Here is a 9,840-nt window from a genome sequence, read left to right as displayed (position 1 = left end):
TGCCCTCAATCTGCGCCCAGTCTGTTTGACCCTCCCCTGAGCAAACACAGACCTTCTCTGGAGAATTTCAAGGATGTCGTCTGTTGATGATTATTTGTGGGTTTCTTTTCTAGTCAAGCATTAACTCCGAGGCTTGTCATGAAGTAAGTCCTGAGAGAAAACAGGGAGCTCAAGCAGCTGTCTGCCTCCAAGCCGCCATCTTGGCCAGTGTCCAAATTCAGATTTCTTAATTCCAAGGCCTATTTATGCTTGCCCAGGTATAAACTACATTTATAGAACTTTTGATTGATTAATTTTTTAAATCAAACATAATCTATTAAAAACTTACTATAAGCTAGGCACTTGGATTAAGTGCTGAGGACACAATGAAAAGAAATGAAACAATTCCTACTTATAAAGAACTTACATCTAAAGGAGGAATAAAAAAGTACATATAATTTCCATTTGCCTGTAATATATTCCTCCTTTTTCTTCTCCAGAAAGTTCCTCCTCCTCTTTGAACATAACTCAAGCACCATCTTCTGCAGAAAGTTATTTCCTATCTCCCTTAATGCGAGTGCTTTTTTCTTAAAATAATAAGATATATCACTCCCTTTTTGTCTTCATGTGTGTGTGTATATATATATATGATTATTAGTTTTATATGGATTTTATCTATCCAACTGAATATCTATTTAGACATTCTCTTTCTGCCTCCCAGTCTCTCTGTCTCCCTATTTCTGTCTGTCTTTGTCTGTCTCTGTCTGTTTATCTGTCTATCTGTCTGTTTCTCCTTTCATCTCCCTTTGTATAAACTTCTGCTGGGTAGAAATTCTATTTTCTTTTTGTTGTTGTTGTTGTTGTTGTTATAATATTCCCAGAACCTGATAAAATCTTTGGCATATTCATTGATGAGTATACATAGGATAAATACAAAGGAAATAAATATAAAACAAACAAAATAGTTAAAATCTAAAGTAGTTTGGAAGGGAGAGTATCAGAAGTTTAGGAGATGAGAAAAGACTTATAGATGGTATGGTTTGAACTTTCTTGAAGTGACAGACTCTGTGAAGAGGAAATGAAGAAGGAATACATTCTAATAATGGGGAGAGGAGATAAGCAAAGGCCAATTATCAGTTCAACAAAACAGAAATGAGAAGTAACATGTAGTACGTAAGGAAACAGAAAAGAGTCTATTATGACTGTATCTCAGAGATCATGAGTAGGAATAATCTACAATAGGACAAAAAGAATTACTGCACAGGACATTAAAAGCAAAACAGAAGAGTCTGTATTTGATTCTAGGGGGAATAAGGAGTGACCACTGGAAATCTCTGATTCTGATTTACAGGATGAATCATCCATTCCATTTATCAACAACGTCACTGAAGATTCAGAAGACTTATTAATCCAAAATGTATATGGGAGTGAAAGCTGATGCACTGAATGACAAAACAAAGATTCTAAAGGTCTGCACAACCTAGTATTTTTAAGGGTCAAGAAAAATCACTTTACAATACTGAGGGATAATTACCTAGAGAAAAATTCCTATCAAAAAGACCAAATAGGTTTTATGCAATACACAGCATACTCAATTCAATTGAAGGTGTTGTGGTAGCAATATATATATATATATATATATATAGAGCTAGGATTTTGTATATCATTAAATAGAAAGATAACATGTAAAACAAAATGATTTAGAGTTCCCTTGATACCTCTCCCCTTCCAAACTTCTAATGACCTCACAACATGGACGCTACCTAGCATTCCATTCTTCTTGATTATTCTTCTTCACTTTGTCTATGGTGTAACTACTCTGGTCTCTGCTGTTTATCACATAGTGCTGGATGTCCTATGTTCATGCTTTTACAAATACTGGCCCAGAAGTCTACAATGCAATCTGTCCTTAGCCAGCTCTTTAGAATTTTATATTTTTCTCACATTTCCTGAAACAGGAGCCTTCCTCATCCTCTAGCTGCTAGTGCTTTGTACACTCAGTTTAACTCTTATTTCCTGTGAATGGATGCGGTTTGTCCCTATTTCAATACATGCTGTGTCCCAAATGAGGACATAAACTTCTCAAGAATAGTCATTTTTTTTTTTGCATCTTTCTTTTGCATTTCCTAGTGCTTTTGACAGTAGTAGACACATAGTCAGTATCTTATAGGTGATTTTTGATTAATTAAATGGAATACCATGTTCTGTTTTGGGAGATACATTTTAAAAGATACATTGAAGAGATAAATTGTATCTTGAGTTGACCAATAAGGATACCAAACTCTTTTAGAACAATTCCAAACTAGGATCACTTGAAGGAAATTGTAATGTTTAGTTTATAGTAGGGAAAAACTGTTTATGTGTATTTGGCGGGGGGAGTCCTTGTAAAACAGTCCTTGTAGAATTATCATTTCTAAGAATAATTATAGTTAGTACCAAACGACAGAAATAGGACCCACACAGTGACAAAAATTTACAGGGAGACAGATTTTAACTTAGGAGACAGATTTTAACTTAATTTAAAGAATAGTAGTAGAATAAAATTCAACAAAAAGCATAATGTACTGGTTATGGACTTGTGAGATTGGCAAAGAGAAACCTTCATACACAAACTAATTAATAATTGTTATGGATACAATCAATCAACTAGATTTCTCAACTCTTCTCCCATCCATATCTAATGAAGAATCTTCCCTTTTAACTTCATAATATGTTAATATGAAGTAAAGTGACACAAAAATCATTATGATATTTACAATATATGAATCTGCTAATAATCCTGTTGCAAGAACAAAGAGGCAAAAAAAAAAACTTTGCTTGTTTATTCACTAGGATGTAGAGAAGGATGAAGCATCACATTTCTATCTATTCCTATTGATAGGAGCAGACAAGTATAATATCAAACTATTAGAACATTGTTTTTACTACTAATTATGGCCTTGGGTTCAAATTTAGGCAGCTTGGCTAGAAGGCTGCCTTTTGGTTATTTTCCAAAAGGCTCCTTTCACTTCTTTGTTTCTTAAGGTATAGATGACTGGATTGAGTGCAGGGGTGACTACTGTATACATGAGGGCAGTTGCTTTGTCTGTATCTGGAGTATGGGCAGATTTGGGTTGAAGGTAGGTAAAGATGGCTGGACCATAGAAGAGAGAGACAACCAAAAGGTGGGAGGAACAAGTAGAGAAAGCTTTGCGCCTACCAGCAGCAGAGGGCATTCTCAAAATGGCCATGACAATACCCGCATAGGAGGAGAGAATTAGCAAACAAGGAATCAAAATGAAGAGCACAGAAATAGAAAACAGCACAATCTCATTCTGGGAAGTGTCCACACAGGCCAGTTGCACCACAGGCAAAACATCACAAAAAAAGTGCTCGATTTGACCTGTGCCACAGAAGGGGAGAGTGAAGATCCAGGTGATCTGGGCTGACTCCATAACCATTCCTGTAGTCCAGGATGCTGCAGCCAATTGTAGGCAGACGCGAGGACTCATCAATAATGTATAGCGTAATGGATAGCAGATAGCAACAAAGCGATCATAAGCCATAGCCGCCAGCAGACAGCACTCTGCTAGCCCAAAGATGGCAAAACCATACATCTGAGCTGCACAACGTGCTACACTCATGGTCTTGGGCTCCACCAACAGGTGCACCAGCATCTGAGGAACCACACTGGTGATATAGCACATCTCCAGGAAGGATAGGTTTGCCAGAAAGAAATACATGGGAGAGTGGAGTGAAGGGCTTGCCCAGATTAGGCAGATGATCAACAGATTTCCCAATATAGTGAATAGGTATATGGCCAAGAAGATTACAAAGAGCACTGGTTGTAGCTCACTTAGAGAGGAGAAAGCAACAAAGGTGAATTGGGTGCAGAGGGTCTGGTTTTCCCTCATCACTGGGTCAGAGCTTGACATCTATAGAGACAACCAAGAGTTTCTTGAAAGATAAATATCATTACACACACATACACACACACACACACACACACACACACACATACACATGCACACACGTGATTTCTGGACCAAGGCACTGGAATAAAATCAAGAAAAAGGAATTCCTGGCACTAAACACTTATTAATATCACCTAATATTGAGCCTTGCAGATGATAATAAAATGTCACAAATCAATTTTTGCCAATTGCAACTTTTAGGGAATCAATTAATGTAAAGTAAAAAAAAATTCTCTTTACCAATTGAAATAAATCCTGATGCTTATTTCATTTTAACTAGGATAAGCCACACAGGATATTCATGAAGCAAAAATCAAAAGAAATTACTTTGAACCAATAATCCCTTTTCCATTAATGCTTCTTAACACTGAGTTTTGGCTTTAGACATTAATATCTGTGCTTACCTTAATGCAAAATATATTTTCTACTATCTCTTTCTTCCTCCCTTGAGGCTTCTAAGCACAAACAACTCCATCAAATGTAAGATGGCAATATTTCTACTCTTGCTGAAATCCTCTGGGATAAAAGAACCAATAATCCATTATTTTTCTCTCAGAGGAATGGTAAAGAAATAATTACACTAATGAGTGACAGTTTTATTTCTGCAATACATTTTTTAGACAGGCAGGTTGCTTCATATTACATCATTTCACTTTCCTATGTAATATTTCATATATTTTATGTCACCATTAATTTCTTATCACTGTACCAAAAAAAAACCCAACAACAACACAACAAAAAACAAAAAAAAAAAAAAAACAAAAACACCTTATGGATGTCCTGTCCTTGTGATGACTGTCCTCTGTGGCACAATGGTGAAGGAAGAAATTAAATGATCATAAGTGCATTCTCTTAGTCAACAAATCTTTTCGTGGAACCAGGAACTTACATCTCTCCTAGTCCTTCAGTGTTGTTACATATAAAATGGGACAATTACAAACCCAGATTATATCTTCATTGACTTTTATGAAGTTTACATTTCCAAATGGCACAAAACAATTCCTGCTGTCAAGAACCAGAAAGTTTAATAGTATTCTGAAAACATATAAGAGGAAATTTTATTTTTGAACCTTTTACTTTGTAGATGCTAATCTAATTCTAGATGAAAGTGTAATTTTTGTTCCTGAGATTAAAAATCTAAATTGTTATGGAATTACTTATGACTCTCCGTGATCCCATTTGGCATTTTCTTGATGGAGCTATGGTTCACCAATTCCTTCTCCTGCTCATTTTAAACATAAGGAAGGTAAATACAATTAAGTAATTTGTGCCAGTTCATAATGGTAATTCGTATCTGAGGCAGGGTTTGAACTCAGGTCCTCCTGACTTCAGACTTGATACTACATCTACTATACCATCCAGCTAATAATATATACTAGTTATGAGAAATAATATTTGAGCAAGTCATATTTTTAGCAAAGAAGTTTGACCACAAGAAAGGACTCTTTAATTTGTACATGTATTGAAGATTAGATAATAGCTTCCCCTACATTTTATCCTATATTCCTATATAAAGAAGGAAGGAAACAAGAAGGAAAGGAAGGAAGGAAGGAAGGAAGGAAGGAAGGAAGGAAGGAAGGAAGGAAGGAAGGAAGGAAGGAAGGAAGGAAGGAAGGAAGGAAGGAAGGAAGGAAGGAAGGAAGGAAGGAAGGAAGGAAGGAAGGAAGGAAAGAAGGAAGGAAGGAAGGAAAGAATGAAGGAACAAAGTTTTTCAACTGATCAGTTCTAGTTGGGACCTCAATGGGGCAGCTCTCCTCACAGTTTATGCAAGGTCACCTGCCTCATTTTCTCTTGTAGAGCCACCTAAGTCAAATATAGATCATGATAACTGAAAATGATGCTTGATGCTGTGCCAGACCTTGGGCTTTTTAAGCTAACATATTTACTGAGATAATTAGGTGATTAAGACTAGTTACCAATTGAAGGGAAGAATGGTCTCTTTCACCTACTCAAAATAAATAAATAAATAAATTTGGGAAGGGAAGACCCTCAGTGTTTTTAGTCTTTCTTCCTTACTTCTTCTCTCCCTGCTTTCTTTTCTCCCTCCTTCCTTAATTTATTTCCTTCCCTCCTTCCTTCCTTTAATCCTTTATCTCTCCTTCCTTTCTTCCTTCCTTTCTTCCTTTCTTCCTTTCTTCCTTCCTTCCTTCCTTCCTTCCTTCCTTCCTTCCTTCCTTCCTTCCTTCCTTCCTTCCTTCCTTCCTTCCTTCCTTCCTTCCTTCCTTCCTTCCTTCCTTCCTTCCTCTTCCCTGTGTCCACAAGGTGAACTATATCCTTACCTGCAAATACTATTAATTGTTTTAGTCACTGAACTCTTCCAAGATATCTTGGAGTTCACTAGCAAGACTCTTTCTTAAGGACCATGCCTTAAACACAAATCACTTTGATTCCCATTGATTGGCCAAAAATAGGCCCCAAGTACAGCCCTAGTTGGTCATTGTTTGGGTCCTGCTAATAAAGACCAAAAGAGTAGTAATTCATATTTCGCTGTCAACATAGGAATCTGTTTGTTATGGTCTTGTGCTCTTAATTATTTTAATAGCTTCTTTTGGATAAAAACATGGATTGGAATAATATTTAAAAATTCAAAAGAAATAGAGCTGAAGGGTATAGCTTATGTACTGGAGGATAGAATCAAGATTCAAGTAGTTCTTGATGGGTTAGAGTACTAAGTGAATTTGTTAAGGTGAAATTTAATATCACTAAATATTGTAATCATATATTATGTGTATTTTAAATCTATAAAACATGTTGGCTATAAAAATGGCCATTTCTTTTTTTTTTTCTAAAAATGATGAATCACACATGTCAGATAGGTTATGGCTTAACAGAACTTTGGTCTTCCCTTAACAGAAAATGGTGACAAAGAACTGAATATCAGCAGAACTGCTGATTGATCATATGATCAACAGAGCAATAAATGAAGCTATTAAAAGAATTAAGAGCACAAGACCATAACAAACTGATTCCCATGTTGACAGTGAAACATGAATTACTACTCTTTTGTTCTTTATTAGCAGGACCCAAACAATGACTAACTAGGGCTTTACTTGGGGCCTATTTTTGGCCAATCAATGGGAATCAAAGTGATTTGTGTTTAAGACATGGTCCTTTCCAGACAAACTAATTTGACACAGTGTAGAAAGGATATCACTAGAGAAAACTGGCACATTGGAAACATCAAAGGCATGAATTGCCCCAGTCAAGAAGGTATCCTAACCTTACAGGTCCTTCATATATACCTTTTACTTATATGCCCTGGTAATAATTATTTAGCCTCTGTGACCCTTCATGAATATTCCATGGCCACAAATATATTCTAACATTCTAATCTTAGTATTTCCTTCTTTCTCTGCTCATAGAAAGACTATTGGGGGCTTAGAAGTATATAATTCAGGTGGCATCTGATCATCACTATCTTCAGATTCTATAATTTTATTATTCTCAGATTCTATAATTATTCCATCAGCATTGGCACTGGTACAGTTTATATTAACTGGATGTGGGCTGGACTACCTATCCTTACCTTCTTGACTCACATTCTTATAAAATGTGGCACGTTGTAGAAAAATAGGATAATATCCTAGTAACTACCAAAATTCATACCTGTTGCCCCTCATAAGCTCATAATAACACTCTATTTCAGTTTTTATAGAATGAGGTCACTCTATATCTTTGCCAATAATAAATTCTACAACTCCCAACTGTAGGGAGTCTTCTTAAAATCATGATTATTCCACCAGATCCAAACTCTTTATTATCAAGGAATAATCCATCAATGTCACCATTTATAAGTCTCTGAAACTGGACTGACAATGAGAAGAAGAACTCATGGTTTTATATTTTTACTTTATTCAAGGTAGACCTAAGACCAATGATAAGGTGGTAAATGTTTAAGAACTGACTCTCCAAGAGGAAATATACACAACACACTTTTAAATTTAATCTGTTTTGTTGGCATTTTATCCATCATTTTTTAATGTAAGGCTTGACAACAAATACAACAATAAATCACATCCTAATTTGTAGTGTTTTCTGAATTCTGCAGCACAAATGCTCACATTGAAAATTTAACAAACAATTCTCCTGAACCAGTTCAAGTATCCCTGAGCTCGATCCTGAAAAATAGAATGTAAGAAAAATTTAAGATGTTGAACAAATGTCATCTGAACATTTATATTTAATTTCAATTTCCCACACCAGCAAGAAGAAGAGTTAACAAATAGTTCTCATTAAGAACATCAATATGTGGTATTTATATAGCATTTTAAACACTTTAAGGATTAATGTCTCCATTTTATAAAATTGGAAACTGAGGCTCAAAATTGCTATTTCATCATCATACAGTAAGTGACAGAAGTGGCATCCAGATTCAAGTTCACCTAATTCCAAGGCCTATTTATGTTTTCCCAGGTATAAACTCCTTTTACATATACCTGTCAATCAATCAAAAATAATTTAATAAATACCTGCTATTAGCCAGGTACTTGGACTAAGTGCTGAGGACACAATGAAACGAAATGAAATAACACCTACTTATAAAAAAGTTACATCTAAAGGAAGGAATGAAAAAGGCACATATAATTCCCATATGCCTGTAATTCTTTCTTCTTTTTTCTTTTCATAAGAGATCCTCTCCTCCATTTGGACATAATTCAACCACCATCTTCTGCAGAAAGTTATTTCCAATTTCCCTTAATAAAAATAGTTTTTTCCTAAACTAAGATATATCACTACCTTGTTTGTCTCTGTGTATAGACATATATATATATATACATATATATATATATATACATGCTTATTAACTTTATATGGATTTTATCTATTCAACACTATCATCTACCTACAGAGATATTTCTCTCTCTGTCTCTCTCATTCTGTGTCTTTGTATCTCTCCCTCTCCCTCTTCTCCCTTTCCTTCTTCATCTTCCTTTCCTTCTCCCTCTCTAACTCTTACCAGTGCCTGATAAAACTCCTGGCATGTTGATTGATGAATATATACAGAATGAATACAAAGGAAATGAATACAAAAAATACAAAATAATAAAAAAAATTGAGTTATTTTGGAAGGGAGAGTACCAACAGTTTACAAGATGTGAAAAGATTTATGGATGGTAGTGTTTGAACTGGCTTGAAGGAAGTGAGGGACTCTGTGAAGAGGAAATGAGGAAGGAATGCATTTCAACTATGAGAGGAGGCAGGTAGGCAACGGCCAGTTATCAGTTACAAAAAAAAAAAAAAAACAGAAATGAGAGGTGACATGTAGAACGTGAGGGAAAAGAAAAGAGGCCATTGTGATTGGATCTCAGAGTTTAGAAGTAGGAGTAATCTACAATAGGATAAAAAGAATCATTATACAGGACATTAAAAGCAAAACAGAAGAGTTTGTATTTGATTCTAGGGGGAATAAGGAGTGACCACTAGAAATATCTGATTATGAATTACAGGATTGCATCCTCATTGTCATTCATCAATAACTTCACTGAAGAACCAGATGATTTGCTCATCCAATCTGCATGTGGGAGAAATAACTGACACATTGAATGACAATACTAGCATTCTAAAAAGTCTGCATAGCCTATATAGAATTTTTAAAGGTTTAAGAAAAATAACTTTAAAATACAGTCTGAGGGATATGTAATTTTTGATGGGATTTGATATCCTATCAAAAAGACCAAATAGGTTTTATGCAATACACAGCATAGTCAATGCAACTGAAGATGTTAACAAAAAATACTGGTAGGATTTTGTAAATAATTAAATAGAAGGACAGCATCTAGAACTAAATTGTTTAGAGCTCCCCTGATATCTCTCCTCACCCAAACTTTGACTTCACAACATGGATTCTACTTAACATTCCACTCTTCTTGCTTGTAATTCCTCTTCTCTTTGTCTATATTCTAAGTAC

The 9,840-nt window shown here is 35.3% G+C and overlaps 1 protein-coding gene across 1 annotated transcript; it reads right to left on the bottom strand.

Annotated features, from left to right (window-relative positions):
- Nucleotides 1–2,930: 2,930 nt before the first annotated feature.
- Nucleotides 2,931–3,893, bottom strand: LOC141542790 (olfactory receptor 10A4-like). Its single transcript, XM_074267376.1, has one exon. The coding sequence runs from the start codon at nucleotides 3,891–3,893 to the stop codon at nucleotides 2,931–2,933; it is 963 nt and encodes a 320-aa protein (XP_074123477.1).
- Between the last annotated feature and the right edge of the window lie 5,947 nt (nucleotides 3,894–9,840).

The sequence above is a fragment of the Sminthopsis crassicaudata genome, chromosome 5, assembly GCF_048593235.1.
Source record: "Sminthopsis crassicaudata isolate SCR6 chromosome 5, ASM4859323v1, whole genome shotgun sequence".
NCBI classification, from domain to species: Eukaryota; Metazoa; Chordata; class Mammalia; order Dasyuromorphia; family Dasyuridae; genus Sminthopsis; species Sminthopsis crassicaudata.
Note: the sequence above shows the minus strand (reverse complement) of the source record. Positions and strands in the feature narration are given on the sequence as shown.